The following is a 22359-nucleotide window of genomic DNA, read 5'->3' as shown; positions in this document are numbered from 1 at the left end:
AGGCAAAAGCACTCTAAACGCATATATTTCACTCTCAAACAGAATTTTTCAGAGACTTTTAACTGCAGAAAGGTCATACTCTTTACAGTACTGAAAGAATATAACTTCTCATCCCGAATTCACTTTGCCTATCTGGTGAACAACTGGGGACCAAGTAAGTTCAAATTGCTTTTTGCCTAGTCTCCGTCTTAGAAGGCAAAGTTCCTTGCAACTTTTAAAACAGCCCTGCCCCCATGCCCAGATTTTATCACCTATTCCCACCTTCCCCCAAAATTTTAGGCTTCAGTCTAGAGCCCGCGTACTTCTTACATAAACAGGCATATTCAAAACAAATGCTTTAGATAAGAGAGAAGGGAACAGTATTTAGGGTACGCTCAAATATCTTATTTCCAAAAAGGCTTCTGGAATCCTTAATCAGCCTTAATTTCCCAGCCTTTATCTTTTACACAGTCATAAGTTTGTCCCGTCTCGTAAACGCTATTCGGAACTCCTTGCTCACAAACTGATTCATTTCCATTCCCAGCACAGTTCTTGGCAAAGCGTAGGCGCCCAATAATGAATGAATGAGTTTGTGGAAGGAAGGCGGGAAAAGGATTAGTTTTCTGGAGATATGACTAGGAGAACTACAATGGCCACAAAACAAGAAGCAGCCAAACTTGGACTAACGCCCACTTTAAACCTGCTCTCAGAGTCTAAAACAGCAAATTACGCCCCGCCCACGGGCGAGAGACAGGAAATACTAGCGTTCCGGAAAACCGGAAGTGCCTTGTCACGCCTCGCGCATGCGTGCATCCATCCAGCTCGCATTTCCTACCCTCAGTCTTCCAGTGAGAAAGCACAGATTCAGGCTCATGCAGGCTGCGGCGTTGTCAGTCCCCCTCCCCTCGGCGCTGCGCATGCCTGCTGGGTTGATTTGCTCGTTGTAAGGCGGAGCGAAAGGACAGATTTTCTTCTTGTTCCCGCCCCTTTTCTTTCCCCACCTGCCACGTACTGGGCCCGAGCTCTCGCTGGGCTTGGTGGGTCCGTGCGATTGGCCGGGGCCCGCGCGAGCCTGCCAGCGAGGTGCAGCGGCGCCGGAGGGCAACCGAGTGGGCCTTGACAGCAGCCTTCCCCCAACGCCCCAGAGCCCGGCGGCGGCGGCCTCTCACCGGTCGGATCAGCTGAGACCCGCGGAGGGGCGGCAGCGGCAGCCTCGGGAAACCGGTATGGCCGCTGGAGACGGGGGCGCGGCTGATCTCTCGGGCAAGGCGGGCCAGGAGACTTGGAAAACGCTGGGAGGGCCTCGTTCGAACCGGCGGGCGCGGGACGGGTGGGGTCGGAGGGGTCGTGGGGAGGGCTGGACGTCGGGAGGACGGAGGCCGGGCTGGGCCTCGCGTGGGGGAGGGGAGGCCACGTCCGGGGAGGGGAGGGGAGGAGGGCCCCGCTGGCCACAGTGGCAGCGAAGCGGGCCCTCTGAGGGGCTCTAAGGGGTGTTTGGGTCAGCAAGGGCACTTGCGCGGATTCCGCCTGACTTCTAGGGGTTGCACTGCCCGAGGGAGAGGAGAGGGACTTTGGGAGGCCTGGGGTGGTCCAGTGCCTAACCCTCAGAGGGGCTTGGAAGGGTGAGAAGGGTGGAGAATGGCGCTTATGGGAATAAGTTAATTGGGGTCACTTAGGAGAAACCTTGTTCCTTGGCTATGTCAGTCCTTAATCAAGCGCCGTCTGGAGGTCCAACCCAGTTTGATAGTGGTAATGACAACTAACTTTTAAGAGTTTACTTTGCTAGGCACTGTGCTAAGTATTTTAGATGCATGGTCTCATTTAATCATCACAAGGATTCTCCCAAATTTAGATATTCCCATTTTGAATGTGATGAAAGTGAGGCTTGGCGAAGTATTTGCCTAAGGTCACACAGCTAGTAGGGGATATCTTTACCATCTTGCTACACTGCCTCTGGTCAGGCAGGATTTGAGGCTCCTTGCATTCTTTAGACTACTCAAGGGTTTGGTTTTGCTTAGGATTTCTTAAAGGAAATTGCTACCCTCTGGAGGTGCCTAAGCAGGCCCCTCTGAATTTGAGCAGGGCCCTAACTACAGGGCTAGTGGAACTGGAGGTTTGGTCACTGAACCTACATCCTGGTTTAAGAGGCAGGCTTTTTATGTGTTTCCTTGGGCCTATCACTTTATTCTCCAGTTCTGAGAACAGTGTTCTTGTTGGAAGATTTCATAAGTTAGTGGCTGTGTCATTTCTGGACTTCAGAGGGAGTGGGGCAAGGACAAGAAGAAAGAAGGAGAAATGGGGAGAAGAAAAAGCTGTAAGAATTTCACCAGCAGCCCTAGGAACTAGTAGTTCACAGCAGTCTCTACCTTGTGATTGAAGTTAGAGAAAAAGAGGACCTGGATTCTACAGTTACGTAAACAAATGTGGGGATGGGATTTTCCCTTCCAGGGTACTCTTATTTTTGTGATAACTTGTGTGCATGCCTTATGGAGATGACTGCACAAACTGGGGACAACCTTAGGAAAGAAGGCCTGGTTCCTGGCTACAGGTAGGTTACAGTCCTGGTTAGAGTCCAGTGCAACCAGTAAGTGAATTTGCAGGCAAACGTGGCAGATGCAAAGTAAAAGAGACTCATAGTTTCAGATCCATTGTAACTGAGCAACAGTTCCTTCGTGATCAAAAGGATTATATCAATTATATTTAATGTTGGAAATTTCTCTTGATTAGGAATATGTCTGTTGAAGGGAGTCACTTCTAGCTACGTAAAGAAGGTACAGTGTGAAGGTTTGACTTAGTAACTGATCTGATCGTACAGCTTTCTTCTCTCAGTCCCTCTTTCAGAACTTTATTATTTGTTATACATCTTTTGTTTAGGGAACGAAAACAAATTTTTAAATACTATATGTCAGGCACTATTTTAGATGCTGCTGAGAATAGGTAGAACCATCTGCTGAAGCTAAGCCCTGGTCTTTAACTACATTATTGACGGTTTACACATCCTGTAGGTAAGAAAAGGTTACATAGATTGATTTGCTGAAGTTCTTTATTATTCTCAGGCTGCAAGGCAAACAAGGTGGAATCTTTACCATCTTGTTGAAGTAATGATACTTCAGAGCTTGGCATATAGTAGGTATTTAAGTATTTCCCAAATGAAGAGGGTTGGTTTGGCTAACAGGTGAAGGGGTTTTATGGAGGTTTCAATTAATCAGAGTCTTCATGAGAAGTCTTTTGTCAGAATTGGCAGATAAAAAGCTAACTGTATTCTTATTTTATGTCAGGACAAGCATAGCATCCAGATCGTAGAACACAGTCCACTCTGTTCTGAACTGACCTTAGAGTGTTAGATTCAATATTTTTTGCCCCATTTTAAGATGGGGCATTAAAGATTCACTCATAAAATTTAATTTGTTCAGAGGATGTCAAGGGGGTCTAGAGACATTCATTTAAGGAGTAGTTAATTGGAAGGACATGGGGCATTTATATGAAGAATATTAGGGCATTTATTTGTACTATTCATGAAATGAATTAAGATTCATGAAAACTTTCTTAAGTATTTGAAGCATTGATGTGTTGGGGGCCAGGTGGAGTGCTTTCACACACACACACAAAGGAGTAAATGTAGAGAATTACGAGCACTAAATATGGTGTTAATGAAATAACACATTTAAGAAGAGAAAACAGAAAGCTGCTAGTAGAAAAGCATGGTGTTGAAACCAGAATGTGTCCAGTAGGAGATTATAAGGTACTTTAAATAGTCTGAGAGATCATTTGCTTGGGGCAGGAGGAGGAAGGAGTTGATGCTAGGGAAATGCTCCGTGGTTACAGATAATGTGTTCAAGGACATCTTGGTCTTGGAAAGAAGAGATAGGCCTTGAGAAGAAGAGATATTAATACATTAATTAAGCATAAGTGTATTTTCTGTTGTTATACGGTAATGGTATAAATTACTAGAGACCTCAGACATTATTTTGAATTTAGGATTACAGAGTCATTACAGGAGAAGTGCACTGAATAACCTGAAATAAGATTAAAATACAACCCAAGGAGGGAAAATTCAATAGCAAGTTAGTTCTCTGACACTGTCTTATTCTTCAAATGTGCTGTCTAATCACACACACTCAGGTTTGGGGAAGGGGTGTGTTATGGAAGATGTAGAAACAATAGTGGACAGTCTTGTTATAAAGCTCAGGAGGGTATCACTGATTTGTTCTTTGTCCTCAAGTTTCCAAAACAGAAAAATTGGAGAAAATACTCGTGAGGTCTTTCTTATTTTAGTGAGAAAACTTTGAGACTATTTTAGTGTTCACACATGCTCTTCTCTTCAGGGCTAGCAGTTAGTATATACAGGCTAATAGAGTTTGGAAGCCAGTATTTATTTTCCCCTTCATTTAACGGCTATTGAATGATTAACCGTGTGCTAGGCACTGTTCTAGGCTCCGGAAATACAGTGAACAAAACCATTTATTTCCCTACTTTCTAGTGGAAAAGACAGTAAAAAATGAATACATTTTTAATATTTGGTAGTGATAAGTGCTTTGCAGAAAAATGAAGCAGGATAAGAAAGTGACTGTGAAGCCATTTTAAGTTAGATGGCCAGGGAAAACCTCTGAGAAATTAACAATTGATCAGGGATCTGAATCATGTGAGGAGTGTGAAAAGGGCTCAAGATAAAGGAAGCAGCAAGTGCCAAGTCTTGAGAAGGAGAATGTGAAGTATGAGTGTAGCAGGGTAGCCAGGGAGAGAGGTGGGAAATGAGGTTAAATACTTGGCCAGGGACCAGAGGTCAGGTCATGACCTTGTAGTTCTGGCTTTTACCAAGAGTGAGATGGGAATCTATTGGAAGATTTTGAAGTAGTGATACTAGATTTTATTTAACAGGATAACTCTGATGTGTTGAGAATAGATTAAAAGCAGACAAAGGTAAAGGGCAGGCAGACCAGTTAGGAGTCTTTTGCAATAATCCAGGCAATAGATGATGGTGGCTTGGATTAAGTTGATAGAGGTGAAGGTACTAAAGTGACTGCATTCTAGAGATATTTTAAAGGTTGTGACAACTAGATTTGTTGGCAATTTGGTGTATGTAAGGTGTGAGGAAAAGAGAGAAACCAAGATTTTTTTTTTTTTTATCTTGAACAACTTAGAAGGAGAATTGTTATTAACTGAGATGGAGAAGCAGATTTTGAGGGGAAGATGAGGACATGTTCTAGACATGTTAAGTAAGAAATCTAAATCAGATAAGCAGTTAAATATATGGGTAAAATAATAATAGATATAAAATAATAAAACTTATTTTCTTAGGCTCATAATAAAGCCACCTCCAGACCTTTTTTTTTTTTTTTTGTGATGTGCGGGCTGTTGTAGCCTTTCCCGTCGCGGAGCACAGGCTCCATACGCCTGTGCTCAGTGGCCGTGGCTCAAGGGCCCAGCCGCTCCGCGGCATGTGGGATCCTCCCGGACTGGGGCACGAACCCATGTACCCTGCATCGGCAGGCGGACTCTCAACCACTGCGCCACCAGGGAAGCCCCAGACCATTTTTTTAAAATAAATTTATTTATTTATTTTAGGCTGCATTGGGTCTTTGCTGCACGCGGGCTTCTCATCGCAGTGGCTTCTCGTTGCAGAGCACGGGCTCTGGGCACGCGGGCTCAGTAGTTGTGGCGCGCTGGCTCTAGAGCGCAGGCTCAGTAGTTGTGGTGCATGGGCTTAATTGCTCCGCGGCATGTGGGATCTTCCCAGGACCAGGGCTTGTACCCGTGTCCCCTGCATTAGCAGGCGGATTCTTAACCACTGTGCCAACAGGGAAGTCCCTCCAGACCATTTTAACATGAATATGGTAACGCTGGAACAGTGGATCTCCTTTGAAGACCAGAATTTCTTAGATTCTAATCGTAGCTTTGCTTTTCAACTTTTAAAATATGTTTTATAGCTGTTTAATCATCAAAACCATTTTGTCAGTCTTTCTCTAGAGTTGTATATATAGAACATCCTGGAGTCCACCATGAATGGGCAGTTGGATCTGAGTGGGAAGCTAATTATCAAAGCTCAACTTGGAGAGGATATTCGACGAATTCCCATTCATAATGAAGATATTACTTATGATGAATTAGTGCTAATGATGCAGAGAGTCTTCAGAGGAAAACTTCTGAGTAATGATGAAGTTACAATAAAATATAAAGATGAAGGTAAGAGTGTTTCTCAAGTTAGTTTTTAAAAGTCTAAATATTATATGTGTTCTTTTGCCCATTTTTCATTGAAATCAGAATAAAAATTGTTTCCTTCCGTGGTAATTGAGTACCACTTTCTTTTATTTAACGGAATGTTGATGTAGTTATAATTCTTTTGTAAGTTAAAAATAGCTAAGTGATTTATTATTAGAAGGGGGTTTTAAGTGATAGGACACTTTTACACATTTTTACAAGCCATTTTTTTTTTTCTCTTATGCCTGTGCAAATTCTGGCTTCCATTTTGCTTTAAAACGAAACTTTTACTTGTGTTTCCCAAAGTGAAAGGGATGTTAGTAGGTATTGAATGAGAAAGGATTTCATGGTCAACTAAGTCTGGGAAAGCTGGTTTAAAACAAGACAAATGTATTTATTGCAGGAAGTTTCAGAACATGTAATATACTGATGTACGACGTCAGTTTATGCAGTGTTCTCAGGCTCACTGGACCACAAAACTTTTTATGGAGATGGATTTTATATGACAAATGTTTCATCAAACACATAGTAGAATTATAGTAGTAGACTGTCTTTATTTCTTTCTCTTTAAACCTGTCTTCTTTGTTAACATCTCTACTGATAATTGTGCTTTAGGTGGTTACCAGTATCTTTCTTATCGCTGAATTTATTTCCAGTCTATTTCACCTTGATCTCAATACTTGGCACTGCTATCCACACCATCCTTTTTTAAATACTCTTACCCCTTAATATCTCTGACACAGTGTTGTCTCAATTTTCTTCTTATCACTAATAGCTTCTTCTCTGTTTCTCTCTGTGTGTTGGCTTGAAGTAATGCCAGCTGTTACAGCGGAAATCTTAAAATCTCAATGGTTTAACACTCAAGAAATCATTCAGGGACCCAGGTTGACAGGGACCCAGCTCTGATATATTCAACACATGGCTAACAAGCTCACCTTGAGCACTGACATCCAGCAAGCAGCTGCATGAAGACAGAGTGTAGAGAATCACATGGGAGACTGTACTCTCTAGGCCTAGTTTCTGCTCACATCACATTGGTCACATGACTGTGTTGATGTCAGTAGGTTGGGAAATGTCCCTGGTTGGACAGGCACTTTCCAACAACTTACACTGAGGAAGGGGAGTATAAATCATTGATGATCAGCTAAGCTGATTATTTCACTACAGGTGTAATTCTCCTTTCTTTTTTTGCAATGTGTCATCTAATGGTACCCAGAACTAATTTTTGAGGGTCACCCATGTTAAGGAACAAAAAAGGAGAGCAGTTTTCTTCCTGTTCTCTTCCCTAGTAATCTCATCTACTTACAATACATTGCCTTTCAACTTACAATACATTGACTTTCAACTGTTTGACTTCCAAATGTGTGCCTAAATTTGATCAGTTTGTCTTTTTTTTTTTGACTTTACAACTCGTTTTTAATGGTTTTACCTCAGATGATTTGCTCTTGCCTCAAACTTGGCATATCTTAAACTGAGTTTACTGTTTTACTGGCTCTCTCTTATTTTTGTTTAGGGAAGGGTCAGCATACTTTTTCTTTAAAGGATCAGATAATAAATATTTTAGCATTGTGGCTCACATAAGGCCTCTGTCTCATCTTCTTTTTTCTAGAACCTCTAAAAATATAAAAACCATTCTTAGTTTGAGGTCCTGTAAACAAGGATTTGTCCATTGGTTGCAGTTTGTAACCCCCTAGCTTTGGGTATCCTCATTGTTGAAACTTCCACATCTAGTTATCACATTGAATTTGTTTTTCATCATGTTTTGTTTGTTTGTTTGTTTTGTTTTTGTTTTGTTTTTTTTGTGGTACGCGGGCCTCTCACTGTTGTGGCCTCTCCCATTGCGGAGCACAGGCTCCGGATGCGCAGGCTCAGCGGCCATGGCTCACGGGCCTAGCCGCTTCGCGGCATGTGGGATCTTTCCGGACCAGGGCACGAACCCATGTTCCCTGCATTGGCAGGCGGACTCTCAACCACTGCGCCACCAGGGAAGCCCCATCGTGTTTTTGAGTGCTTTGAATTGTACAGATTTGTGTTCCATAGACTCTTGGGCATGAGGATAGAGGACTGACTTAGGTAAAGAGTTCCTGCCATCAGAGATATTGTTTCTGTTGTAGAAATCAGAAAAGAAAAAGGCAGTTATAGAAAGTTTCCTTCTTTTACATATATACTTTATTTTCTTAAAAGTATGTTTATGAGTAGAATCCCTGAAGTTGAGCATTAGATGTTTTTGTTGTAAAATATGGATGTGGCTGTAAAGAGCAAAAAAACAAGGATAAAATCCTCAGTTATGGCTTTTATTGCCATCTTTGTCCAAAATAAGTCTGCCTAGTCAGTGTTAAAATTGGTGTAGCAGAGCATCGCTGGAGCAGCCTCTCAGCCTCCCCAGGCACCCTCCTTTCCCACAGCTGTGTCGAAGATACCTTGCAGAGGCCCCTGATCAGTTCCTTGCTGTGGCTGCTTTTCTGTTCTTTCTCTAGCAATTTTTTTCCTAGCCCTTTGAAAGCTTTTGAACAGGCAGTTGATATGCTAATTATAGTATTCTTTATCCTTGGGATCTAGGGTATTTCAGAATCTTGTGTATATGAATATCTTTCCTGTGGAGAATTGATAGTTTCCATCTCAGCATCGAGATGGTCAGGGACCTGAAAGACTCCACTGTCTATCCATTTATTAGGACAATTCTGCACAAAGATTTTTTTTTTTACAACCTTTTTAGTTACTGTTGTATGTGGCTTCCCCTCCATTTGTGTCAGTGGAGTTTTACTGTACTTAGAATTAAAATTTGAACCTTGAGAATCATTATTACTTTAATTTCTTTTTTTTTAAATAAACTTATTTATTTATGGCTGTGTAGGGTCTTTGTCGCTGTGTGTGGGCTTTCTCTAGTTGGGGCGAGCGCGGACTACTCTTCCTTGCTGTGTGCAGGCTTCTCATTGTGGTGGCTTCTCTTGTTGTGGAGCACAGGCTCTAGGTGCATGGGCTTCAGTAGTTGTGGCACGTGGTCTCAGTAGATGTGGCGTGCAGGCTCAGTAGTTGTGGCGCACAGGTTTAATTGCTCTGCACCATGTGGGATATTCCCGGACCAGGGTTCAAACCCACGTCCCCTGCATTGGCAGGCGGATTCTTAACCACTGCGCCACCAGGTAAGTCCTTATTACTTTAATTTCTGATAAATACATTTAAATTTTTTAGAATTGAAAAGATTTCAGTCTAAACTGTAATCTCCTGGTGACTAGTAAAAGATTACTTAATGTATTAATCTTAGCTATGTGTTTGTTGGCTCTTCTTCTGAGGATATGATAAATATCTTGCCATAAAAGTAATAAGTGAAATTGATTTAGTATCATTTGAACAAGTACATCTTTCCTAGATCCTTTATATTTAAGGTTTTTATGGGAGATGCTAATTATGCTCTGTGATCTACATTTTGCATTTAATTGAACATATATCCTAGTTTACTACTAATTCAAATCTGAAACTTTTTTTTGTTTGTTTCAGATGGAGATCTTATAACAATTTTTGATAGTTCTGACCTTTCCTTTGCAATTCAGTGTAGTAGGATACTGAAACTGACGTTATTTGGTAAGTGGTAAACTTTCTAATAAATTTACTATTCATTGTATTTTTATGAAAAACTGTTTAGCTTTTTTCGTTTTAAAGACTCAGAATTAAGTGGTAACTTTTCAGCTATATCAGAATTTTTAAATTATTAAGGCTTAACTATATTCTTTTTCTTTGAAGATAAGTAAAAAGTAGACATATTTTAAATAACCCATCTGCTCGGTTACCCTAAATAATAATGTGTGCCACTTGTATAAGTGCTTCCAGGACTGAAAATAATTGCAGTGTTAAAACTACCTTTATTAAGTTTAGTTCTCTAAGAATATATAATTATCTTTTCTAATGTAGTATGTTTTTACTTATTCTCAGGGTTTAACATATAGGCCTGATACTTTTTAGAAATTATTTTTCAAGGAGTACTTAAAGATTAGAGATAGTTCTGATAAAAAACAAATATAAGACTAATTTTAATCTATTAGATTTTGTTTTCTTATAGATCATGACAGATTTACAAGGCAGAATGCTTAAGGGACAAGATAGGAGTGATTGCAAAGTTAAAGTGGTAGTATGATTATGTGAAAAATAAAATGTGGACTTTTTTTCTGGATGTTTTGGTTAGCATTTTAAAAAAATTTTGTGGCTCAAGTGGGGCAAAGGAAGTACCCTTTTAAAACTGAGGCAAACTGGGTGTTTGTCAGAGGAAACAAATTGTAATAAGCGTACCGGAAAAAAAAATAATTATGTGGCACTGACCATTACAGTTCCATGAAATATGATCATGGCCAATTGATTTAATTTGTATTTATTTTCTCTCCATCTAGGAAGGGTGAACATGAATCATTTTAAAATGCTAACAAAAACTGTTAAAAATTTTTTTAAATAAAAGGTATCTTTTTACAATATTGAATCTAAAATACTTAGCCACTATTGGCCATCTATCAAGCAGATTAGGTAAACTGAATCTTCATCCCAGAAACACTGAGGATGTGCTAAATAAACTATTTCAAATATATTTTTTGAATTACAGACCTGAGCTTACTCAAGAACTGGAGGAAAATGTCAGGGACCAAAATATAGTTGGAGTTAAAAACCAGCACCTGAAGTACCAAAAGCTGAGACTTGGGATGCTTTTGGTGGTGATGGTGAAGGTTTTAGTGTGCATAATCTAAGGATTTGTCATTTGGTATCTATGTGGTACAGGCCTTGGGTCCTAGACCCTCAGTGGCTATACTCTCAAAAAGAATATTGTAGAAGAAAAATATCTCTTAGTTGGTAGAGTCAAGGAATTGACAGGGGAAATTCTCATATACCCTGGGATGCCAGGGGTTTGCAAAGGCTCCCTTGATTCATAACCGGTGGTCCTTTGGGAACTCCCAAGCCCAGATACTACCACGAAAAATTGCAAGAAACAAAGGCAGAAATCTCTCTGGAGGGTGTATGTTCTCAGTTCAAATCACATAGGCTTCTCACAGATAAAATCCTGTTGATGAACTTAGAGGTCAAAACTGTAAGACACATGAAACATCCACGTAAGCAAGAAACAATGGATACAACTAATAGTAGAATTAGATTTCTAAGAACTTCAGTTAGTAGAAGTGATAATAAAATATATATTAAAAGTCATTGGACATAAAAGAAGAAATAAGAATATAAGAACTAGGCACTATGAAAAAAGGAACCGATTAAAAACTTAAGGTAGATAAATAACAAGGAACTACGTTATAGCACAGGGGACTGTATTACAAGATTCAACCATCTTGTAATAACCTATAATGGAAAAGAATCTGGAAAAGATATATATATATAAAACTGAATCACTGTGCTGTACACCTGAAACTAGCACAACATTGTAAATCAGCTATACATCAATACCCCCCCCATAAAAAAGAACTTAAGGTAACTTGTGGAAATGAAAAATATTAGTCAATTAAAATTGAAATTAAATACTAAGTGGTGAGTTAGAACAGCAGATTAGTCACAGCCAAAGAGGGAATTAGTAAAGTGGAAGGTGGTCTAAAGAAATGACAGAATAGAGCACAAAAACACAGAGATGGAGAATAATGAGAGGGAATTGAGAAAGTCCAGCTTATTTCCATTGAGACTTTAAAGAAGGAGAGAATAGGGGAGTGGAAATATATGAGGAAGTAATGACTAAAGAATTTTTCAGAATTATATAAAGGATATAAACGCTCAGTTTCAGGAGGCACAGTGAGTCCTGAGCAGGGTAAGTAAAAATAAATCTCCATTGGATGTATTGTCATGAAGCTGGAGAATATATAAGACAAAGAGATAATCTGAAAAGTAGCCTGAGTGAATCAGCCTGTAGACTGATCACCTACAAAGCAATTAGACTGTTAGTAGACTTCTTCACAGTAACAATAACAGAAATTGGAAGACAATAGAATAACATCTTCCACTGTTCAGAAAAAGATGGGTAGAAAAGTAGCATTCTGTAGTCTGCTAAACTTAAGGAATAAGGGGAAATAACATTTTCAAAGACTGAGAATTTAACAAGCGTCACGGACACTTGTAAAAGAATTTTTAAAAATGGTTTGTCAGCAAAAAGGAAATTGAGTCCAAAGAATGGTGAAAGATGCAAGAAATTGTGAGCAAATAAACTGGTTAATGTGTGAATTTAAATGAGCATTGATTATTAAATAATAGTTTTAGGAATATAGAAACAAGATGGAACAAAAATACTGAGCAATAATTATATGTAAGACAGGAGAGGATGATAGGAATTAAAGTATTTTAAAGACTTGGATTCTTTGGGAGGAGGATAGTAATTAACTTAGGTTTTTTAAATTGAAGTATGCTTTTCTAAAATGTAAGAGGGATTATTGGAAGACTAGAAATAGCCAGTAGAGGGAAAAGAAGGAAATAAAGGGTACTTACTTGGTTAACTAGATGGTGAGGAAGGAGGAAAAGAAGCAGAGAAAGCTTGAAAAATAGAAAGTAGCACAAAATACTAACCACAGTACACATAAACAGACTAAACATACAAGTTAAAAGACAGACACTTTTATTGGTTAAACAGTTTTGTTACATGCTGATTATAAGAGACATACCAAAAGATTATTATGCAGAGTTGGAAAGTAAAGGGCTAGAAAAGTTTGTAATACTAGACAAGACAAACTCAAGGCTAGTTTGTAGTATAACAGAGTAGACTCTTAAGTGAAAACTTTATTAGTAATAGTCACTTCATCATGATAAAAAATAATTCTCTGGGAAGATATAATAATTCTGAACACTTACACATCATAGCCTTAGATTTTTCCTCAAGGAAAAATTGACAGAAGAAGGAAAAATTCATGAGAGCTTTCAATACGCTTCTTTCTGAAACTGATAGGTTAAGCAGCCTCAAAATTTAAACAGAACAAATACAGGCTTGATCTTATACATCTAGCAATCAGGGCAGGATTCAGTTTTTCTTTAGTGCATATGGATATTTATAAAAGCTGACCATGTACTAGGTTTTCTAATGAGTCTCAATAAATATCAGGGAAGGAATATCCTAGAGCTCATATTCTCTGGTCTCATTAGGAACTATTTGACGAAAAAGAACCCAAACTCCCATACTTTTGAAGATAAAAATATGCTTTTAAGTAACATATCAAAGAAGAAATCATAACACGAATTAGAAATAATTAGTGATAACTTTTTTTTTTTTTTTTTTTTTTTTTGCGGTACGCGGGCCTCTCACTGCTGTGGCCTCTCCCGTTGCGGAGCACAGGCTTCGGAGGCACAGGCTCAGCGGCCATGGCTCACGGGCCCAGCCGCTCCGCGGCATGCGGGATCTTCCCGGACCAGGGCATGGACCCGTGTCCCCTGCATCGGCAGGTGGACTCTCAACCACTGCGCCACCAGGGAAGCCCAGTGATGACTTTTATATGACATAGTTTTTAGAGCATGCTAAAGCTAAAAAGAAAAAGGACAAAATAAGTCCAGGTAACTTGGAAGAAAATAATAAAGAGCAGAAATGAACTAGAAGTTGGGGAATTGATAGGATCATCAATTTTGAAAATATACAACTAGCAAACCTCTATTGAGATTACTTAAGAAAAAAGAAGGCACAAGTAAGCGGTTTTAGGAATGAAACGGGGCTTAATTTCAAATACATTGCAATGAGGGAGAATGAACACCATGGAGAACAATAGGGTGTCAGTAAAAACGTGTTAGAAAGGAATTTTCATAGGGCTTGGGCTTGTGTTAGATGATTTTGGATAAGGTTCAAGGAATGGGGCTTTGGTGGGGGTAGTGAATTGAGGCTAAAGCTGTGATTGGTAAAACTGCGACAGTCACGCATAATTAGCCAGGGATGTTTGGTCATTTTTGTGGTTTGGTCAACATTCTTGTTTTTGTCTAGTTCTCACATGATATGGACTGGTTTTCTTTTTTGTCTTGAGCTATCACAGTCCCACAGTGATCTTTTCTGATTGTTCATGTTCTTTGTTTTTTAAATTTTGAAAATTTTATTGAGATGTATTTGATGTACTGTCAGTGTTTTCTGAAATTGTTTATGTTCAACAAGAGAACACCACAACCTACCTGTCAGTGCCATGCCAGCTTCTAGCAACACTCAAGCCTGTCCTACAGTACTGGGTCAGTTCTTAGCTGTCAGGAGCTGCTTTTCTTCTTTTCAGCTATTAGAGAAAAACAGTAATACCCAGTAAAAGCCAGCCATTGTTACAGGTAGATTATATTGAACTTCCTCATAACTGTATAGGGAGTATGTAAAATACTGGTGGATTGTCTTTTAAAAGCTTATATTGGTGGTTTGATGTTTGAAACATATTTTACAAAGAATCTCACTGAACCTTTATTTTCAAATAGATTTCCTTTTCTAATTTGGTGCCTTAGGAATTTGTATATGTGTATACTGACAATGCATAAAAAACATTTGAGTTTAGTTTAATTTTTCAACTCCTATCTTGAGGTTTGCATTCAGAGCCTTGTGAATTAATAAATTAAAATTTTTTAAATTAACACTCTCGGTGACGGTCTTTGTTGCTGGATGAAGGATTATTTTTTAGTCAGCTGAAAGTCATTTGCATAAAATGGGTAATTAAATGAGGTAATATTGCCTTTGTTTAAAAAAAACAATCATTATTGAATAATCTGACTTTATGTGGCTAATGTGCTGCTTTGGAAGTAACTACTTTGAAGGACAGTGGTGATGTGAATTTATGAATTCTGCATTGTTTTTTTAATAGGTTACTTTTTAGGTCAGTTATTTTAGGTAGCTAATTTTTCTTGTTTTTAGGTCAGAAGTAGGCAAGAATGATAAAAAACCTGCAGTCATATTGTACCTTTAATAAGGTGTTTATTGGGTATTTTAAGGCTATAAAAGAATTGTGTGAAATAAAATGAGCTTTTGAAGGTACATAATTTCTATTAAAAATATATTAAAGCTTTCTGTATTTTTAATTTATTTCACTGTAGTTGAATTCTTTTAATTAACTTATTTTGTTTTGTTTTACCATTATGGGTTGTAAGCCATAGATCTGGCATCAGCAAAGACTAACAAATATTTATTTCTTCCAAAAATTAGTAAGTAGCAATGAAGAATCCTTTCCTTAAAAAGTTATTTGAATGATGTCAATGGGTATCTTGTTTGATTTTGTTTAACTTTTTAAAGAAGTTATTTTGATTTTTCCTTATTGCATATTATTCTACTGATATCCTTATTGAAGAATATTTCCTAATTTTAAGAAAATTAATGCTTTTATTCCAGTTAATGGCCAACCAAGACCCCTTGAATCAAGTCAGGTGAAATATCTTCGTCGAGAACTGATAGAACTTCGAAATAAAGTGAATCGCTTATTGGATAGCTTGGAACCACCTGGAGAACCAGGACCATCCACCAACATTCCTGAAAATGGTAGACCATGAAGTCATTTTATTCTGATTTATCCTTTTTATATCTTTTTGAAGATTATTTTTTCTAACTCTTTCTCAGCAGTAGTAGGATGGCACCTCCATTGTTACCCTTTCTTATTCCTGCATCTGTGCTAATATTCATATCTGTGTTCCCAAACCTGGCCGTTCTTTAAGATTACTGGGAGGTTTTATTATACCAATTCCAGGATCTCATCCCAGACCTCTTGGAGGGCAGGGCCTGGGGATCCCATTGTTAAAGTGCCCTCTGGGTGATTGTTTTACAGCTAGTCTTAGACTCCTGGGTTTATGACATAGGTTGGTTTTCAAACCCCTTTGGCTCTTGAACCCTTTTCAGTGTAATAGTTAACTAATGAACCTTAGTAATGGAAATCGTTTCATGAATTTTATGTGATATATGAAGTATTAATAGTTTCAAGTAAAAAAGTAATCTTAGATTAGTACACTCAAATGGTGTATAGTTTACCTTAAGCAGAGTGTTCATAATATGCAAAGAAAAATGTATTTTTTTCCATTTTACAGATGACATGTACTATATATTTTTTAAATTGGAGTATAATTGCTTTACAATGGTGTGTTAGTTTCTGCTTTATAACAAAGTGAATCAGTTATACATATACATATGTTCCCATAACACCTTCCTCTAGCGTCTCCCTCCCTCCCACCCTCCCTATCCCACCCATCCAGGTGGTCACTAAGCACCGAGCTGATCTCCCTGTGCTACGCAGCTGCTTCCCACTAGCTATCTATTTTACGTTTGGTAGTGTATATATGTCCATGCCACTCTCTCACTTTGTCACAGCTTACCCTTCCCCCTCCCCACATCCTCAAGTCCATTCTCTAGTAGGTCTGGGTCTTTATTCCCATCTTACCCCTAGGCTCTTCATGACATTTTTTTTTCTTAGATTCTATATATATGTGTTAGCATACGGTATTTGTCTTTCTCTTTCTGAGTTACTTCACTCTGTATGACAGACTCTGTGTCCATCCACCTCACTACAAATAACTCGATTTCGTTTCTTTTTATGGCTGAGTAATATTCCATTGTATATATGTGCCACATTTTCTTTATCCATTCCTCCGATGATGGACACTTAGGTTGTTTCCATCTCCTGGCTATTGTAAATAGAGCTGCAATGAACATTTTGGTACATGACTCTTTTTGAATTATGGTTTTTTCAGGGTATATGCCCAGTGGTGGGATTGCTGGGTCATGGTAGTTCTATTTGTAGTTTTTTAAGGAACGTTCATACTGTTCTCCATAGTGGCTGTACCAATTCACATTCCCACCAGCAGTGCAAGAGTGTTCCCTTTTCTCCACACCCTCTCTAGCATTTATTGTTTTTAGATTTTTTGATGATGGCGATTCTGACTGGTGTGAGATGATATCTCATTGTAGTTTTGATTTGCATTTCTCTAATGCTTAATGATGTTGAGCATTCTTTCGTGTGTTTGTTGGCAATCTGTATATCTTCTTTGGAGAAATGTCTATTTAGGTCTTCTGCCATTTCTGGATTGGGTTGTTTGTTTTTTGTTATTGAGCTGCATGAACTGCTTGTACATTTTGGAGTTTAATCCTTTGTTAGTTGCTTCATTTGCAAATATTTTTTCCCATTCTGAGGGTTGTCTTTTGGTCTTGTTTATGGTTTCCTTTGCTGTGCAAAAGCTTTGAAGTTTCATTAGGTCCCATTCATTTATTTTGGTTTTTATTTCCATTTCTCTAGGAGGTGGGTCAAAAAGGATCTTGCTGTGATTTATGTCATAGAGTGTTCTGCCTATGTTTTCCTCTAAGAGTTTGATAGTTTCTGGCCTTACATTTAGGTCTTTAATCCATTTTGAGCTTATTTTTGTGTATGGTGTTAGGGAGTGATCTAATCTCATACTTTTACATGTACCTGTCCAGTTTTCCCAGCACCACTTATTGAAGAGGCTGTCCTTTCTCCACTGTACATTCCTGCCTCCTTTATCAAAGGTAAGGTGACCATATGTGCGTGGGTTTATCTCTGGGCTTTCTATCCTATTCCATTGATCTATCTTTCTGTTTTTGTGCCAGTACCATACTATCTTGATTACTGTAGCTTTGTAGTATAGTCTGAAGTCAGGGAGCCTGATTCCTCCAGCTCCGTTTTTCGTTCTCAAGATTGCTTTGGCTCTTTGGGGTCTTTTGTGTTTCCATACAAATTGTGAAATTTTTTGTTCTAGTTCTGTGAAAAATGCCAGTGGTAGTTTGACAGGGATTGCATTGAATCTGTAGATTGCTTTGGGTAGTAGACTCATTTTCAGAATGTTGATTCTTCCATTCCAAGAACATGGTATATCTCTCCATCTATTTGTATCATCTTTAATTTCTTTCATCAGTGTCTTATAATTTTATGCATACAGATCTTTGTTCTCCTTAAGTAGGTTTATTCCTAGATATTTTATTCTTTTTGTTGCAATTGTAAATGGGAGTGTTTTCTTGATTTCACTTTCAGATTTTTCATCATTAGTGTATAGGAATGCCAGAGATTTCTGTGCATTAATTTTGTATCCTGCTACTTTACCATATTCATTGATTAGTTCTCGTAGTTTTCTGGTAGCATCTTTAGGATTCTCTATGTATAGTATCATGTCATCTGCAAACAGTGACAGCTTTACTTCTTCTTTTCCGATTTGGATTCCTTTTATTTCCTTTTCTTCTCTGATTGCTGTGGCTAAAACTTCCAAAACTATGTAGAATAAGAATGGTGAGAGTGGGCAACCTTGTCTTGTTCCTGATCTTAGTGGAAATGCTTTCAGTTTTTCACCATTGAGGACGATGTTGGCTGTGGGTTTATCATATATGGCCTTTATTATGTTGAGGAAAGTTCCCTCTGGGCCTACTTTCTGCAGGGTTTTTATCAAATGGGTGCTGAATTTTGTTGAAAGCTTTCTCTGTATCTATTGAGATGATCATATGGCGTTTCTCCTTCAATTTGTTAATATGGTGTATCACATTAATTGATTTGCATATATTGAAGAATCCTTGCATTCCTGGAATAAATCCTACTTGATCATGGTGTATGATCCTTTTAATGTGCTGTTGGATTCTGTTTGCCAGTATTTTGTTGAGGATTTTTGCATCTGTGTTCATCAGTGATATTGGCCTGTAGTTTTCTTTCTTTGTGACATCCTTGTTGGGTTTTGGTATCAGGGTGATGGTGGCCTCATAGAATGAGTTTGGGAGTGTTCCTCCCTCTGCTATGTTTTGGAAGAGTTTGAGAAGGATGGGTGTTAGCTCTTGTCTAAATGTTTGATAGAATTCGCCTGTGAAGCCATCTGGTCCTGGCGTTTTGTTTGTTGGAAGATTTTTAATCACAGTTTCAATTTCAGTGCTTGTGGTTGGTCTGTTCATATTTTCTGTTTCTTCCTGATTGAGTTTTGGGAGGTTGTGCCTTTCTAAGAATTTGTACATTTCTTCCAGGTTGTCCGTTTTATTGGCATAGAGTTGTTTGTAGTAATCTCTCATGATCTTTTTTATTTCTGCAGTGTCAGTTGTTACTTCTTTTTCATTTCTAATTTTATTGATTTGAGTGTTCCACCCTTTTTTCTTGATGAAACTGGCTAATGGTTTATCAATTTTGTTTATCTTCTCAAAGAACCAGCTTTTAGTTTTATTTATCTTTGCTATCATTTCCTTCATTTCTTTTTCATTTATTTCTGATCTGATATTTATGATTTCTTTCTTTAGGTGCAAGGTTAGGTTGTTTATTCGAGATGTTTCCTGTTTCTTAAGGTAGGATTGTATTGCTATAAACTTCCCTCTTAGAGCTGCTTTTGCTGCATTCCATAGGTTTTGGGTCATCGTGTCTCCATTGTCATTTGTTTCTAGGTATTTTTTCATTTCCTCTTTGATTTCTTTAGTGATCACTTCGTTATTAAGTAGTGTATTGTTTAGCCTCCAGGTGTTTGTATTTTTTACAGATCTTTTCCTGTAATTGATATCCAGTCTCATAGCGTTGTGGTCGGAAAAGATACTTGATACAGTTTCAATTTTCTTAAATTTACCAAGGCTTGATTTGTGACCCAATATAATCTGTCCTGGAGAATGTTCCATGAGCACTTGAGAAAAATGTGTATTCTGTTGTTTTTGGGTGGAATGTCCTATAAATATCAATTAAGTCCATCTTGTTTAATGTATCATTTAAAGCTTGTGTTTCCTTATGTATTTTCATTTTGGATGATCTGTCCATTGGTCAAAGTGGGGTGTTAAAGTCCCCTACTATGATTGTGTTACTGTCGATTTCCCCTTTTATGGCTATTAGTATTTGCTGTATGTATTGAGGTGCTCCTATTTTGGGTGCATAGATATTTACAATTGTTATATCTTCTTGGATTGATCCCTTGATCATTATGTAATGTCCTTCTTTGTCTCTTGTAATAGTGTTTATTTTAAAGTCTATTTTGTCTGATATGAGAATTGCTACTCCAGCTTTCTTTTGGTTTCCATTTGCATGGAATATCTTTTTCCATCCCCTTACTTTCAGTCTGTATGTGTCTCTAGGTCTGAAGTGGGTCTCTTGTAGACAGCATATATAAGGGTCTTGTTTTTGTTTCCATTCAGCCAATCTGTGTCTTTTGGTGGGAGCATTTAATGCATTTACATTTTAGGTAATTATCGATATGTATGTTTCTATTCCCATTTTCTTAATTGTTTTGGGTTTGTTATTGTAGGTCTTTTCCTTCTCTTGTGTTTCTTGCCTAGAGAAGTTCCTTTAGCATTTGTTGTAAAACTGGTTTGGTGGTGCTGAAATCTCTCAGCTTATGCTTGTCTGTAAAGGTTTTAATTTCTCCATCAAATCTGAATGAGATCCTTGCTGGGTAGAGTAATCTTGGTTGTAGGTTTTTCTCCTTCATCACTTTAAGTATGTCCTGCCAGTCCATTCTGGCTTGCAGAGTTTCTGCTGAAAGATCAGCTGTTAACCTTATGGGAATTCCCTTGTGTGTTACTTGTTGTTTTTCCCTTGCTGCTTTTAATGTTTTCTTTGTATTTAACTTTCGACAGTTTGATTCATACGTGTCTTGGCATGTTTCTCCTTGGATTTATCCTGTATGGGACTCTCTGTGCTTTCTGGACTTGATTAAATATTTCCTTTCCCATATTAGGGACGTTTTCAACTATAATGTCTTCAGATATTTTCTCAGTTCCTTTATCTTTCTCTTCTTGTTCTGGAATCCCTGTAATTCATATGTTGGTGCGTTTAATGTTTTCCCAGAGTTCTCTGAGACTGTCCACAGTTCTTTTGATTCTATTTTCTTTATTCTGCTCTGCAGTAGTTATTTCCACTATTTTATATTCCAGGTCACTTATCGATTCTTCTGCCTCAGTTATTGTGCTACTGATCCCATCTAGAGTATTTTTAATTTCATTTATTGTGTTGTTCATCATTGCTTGTTTCATCTTTAGTTCTTCTTGGTCCATGTTAAATGTTTCTTGCATTTTCTCTATTCTATTTCCAAGATTCTGGATCATCTTTACTATCATTATTCTGAATTCTTTTTCAGGTAGACTGCCTATTTCCTCTTCATTTGTTATGTCTGGTGGGTTTTTATCTTGTTCCTTCATCTGCTGTGTGTTTTTCTGTCTTCTCATTTTGCTTATCTTACTGTGTTTGGGGTCTGGTTTTTTTTTTTTTTTTTTTTTTTTTTTTTTTGCGGTACGTGGGCCTGTCACTGTCGTGGCCTCTCCAGCTGCGGAGCACAGGCTCCAGATGCACAGGCTCAGTGGCCATGGCTCACTGGCCCAGCCGCTCCACGGCATGTGGGATCTTCCCGGACTGGGGCACGAACCTGTGTCCCCTGCATCGGCAGGGTGACTCTCAACCAATGTGCCACCAGGGAAGCCCTGGGGTCTCCTTTTTGCAGGCTGCAGGTTTGTAATTCCCGTTGTCTTTGGTGTCTGTCCCCAGTGGCTAAAGTTGGTTCAGTGGGTTGTGTAGGCTTCCTGGTGGAGGGGACTGGTGCCTGTGTTCTGGTGGATGAGGCTGGATCTTGTCTTTCTGGTGGGCAGGTCCACGTCTGGTGGTGTGTTTTGGGGTGTCCGTGGCCTTATTATGATTTTAGGCAGCCTCTCTGCTAATGGGTGGGGTTGTGTTCCTGTCTTGCTAGTTGTGTGGCATAGGGTGTCCAGCACTGTAGCTTGCTGGTCGTTGAGTGAAGCTGGGTGCTGGTGTTGAGATGGAGATCTCTGGGAGATTTTCACCATTTGATATTATGTGGAGCTGGGAGGTCTCTTGCAGACCAGTGTCCTGAATTTGGCTCTCCCACCTCAGAGGCACAGCACTGACTCCTGGCTGCAGCACCAAGAGCCTGTCATCCACATGGCTCAGAATAAAAGGGAGAAAAAGTAGAAAGGAAGAAAGAAAGAGGATAAAATAAAATAAAGTAAGCTAAAATAGTTATTAATATAAAAAATAATTATGAAGAAAAAAATTTTTTAAAAAGAAGATAACAAAAGTAATGGACAGATAGAACCCTAGGACATATGGTGAAAGCAAAGCTATACAGACAAAATCTCACATAGAAGCATACGCATAGACACTCACAAAAAGAGGAAAAGGGGAAAAATAATAAATCTTGCTCCCAAAGTCCCCACCTCAATTTGGGATGATTCGTTGTCTATTCATGTATTCCACAGATGCATGGTACATCAAGCTGATTGTGGAGCTTTAATCCGCTGCTTCTGAGGCTGCTGGGAGAGATTTC

At 38.6% G+C, this 22359-nt stretch overlaps 1 protein-coding gene across 5 annotated transcripts in view; it reads left to right on the top strand.

The window, feature by feature from the left end:
- The first annotated feature begins 823 nt into the window (after positions 1–823).
- TFG (trafficking from ER to golgi regulator) overlaps positions 824–22359 on the top strand; it is a 44117-nt gene continuing 22581 nt past the window's right edge. For 2 of the 5 annotated variants that reach the window (XM_032630358.1, XM_032630356.1), the window contains exons 1-4: positions 845–1203; positions 5936–6162; positions 9676–9759; positions 15473–15619. In XM_032630358.1, coding sequence (XP_032486249.1) covers positions 5979–6162; positions 9676–9759; positions 15473–15619 — 415 coding nt within the window. In that variant the 5' untranslated portion in view covers positions 845–1203; positions 5936–5978. Of the gene's footprint in view, positions 1204–5935; positions 6163–9675; positions 9760–15472; positions 15620–22359 lie in introns of all 5 variants that reach the window. The other 3 variants (XM_032630355.1, XM_032630359.1, XM_032630357.1) reach the window with 3 other exon arrangements.

This window comes from Phocoena sinus, chromosome 4 (assembly GCF_008692025.1).
Source record: "Phocoena sinus isolate mPhoSin1 chromosome 4, mPhoSin1.pri, whole genome shotgun sequence".
In the NCBI taxonomy this organism is placed as follows: Eukaryota; Metazoa; Chordata; class Mammalia; order Artiodactyla; family Phocoenidae; genus Phocoena; species Phocoena sinus.
This window is presented reverse-complemented; position numbering and strand designations above follow the sequence as displayed.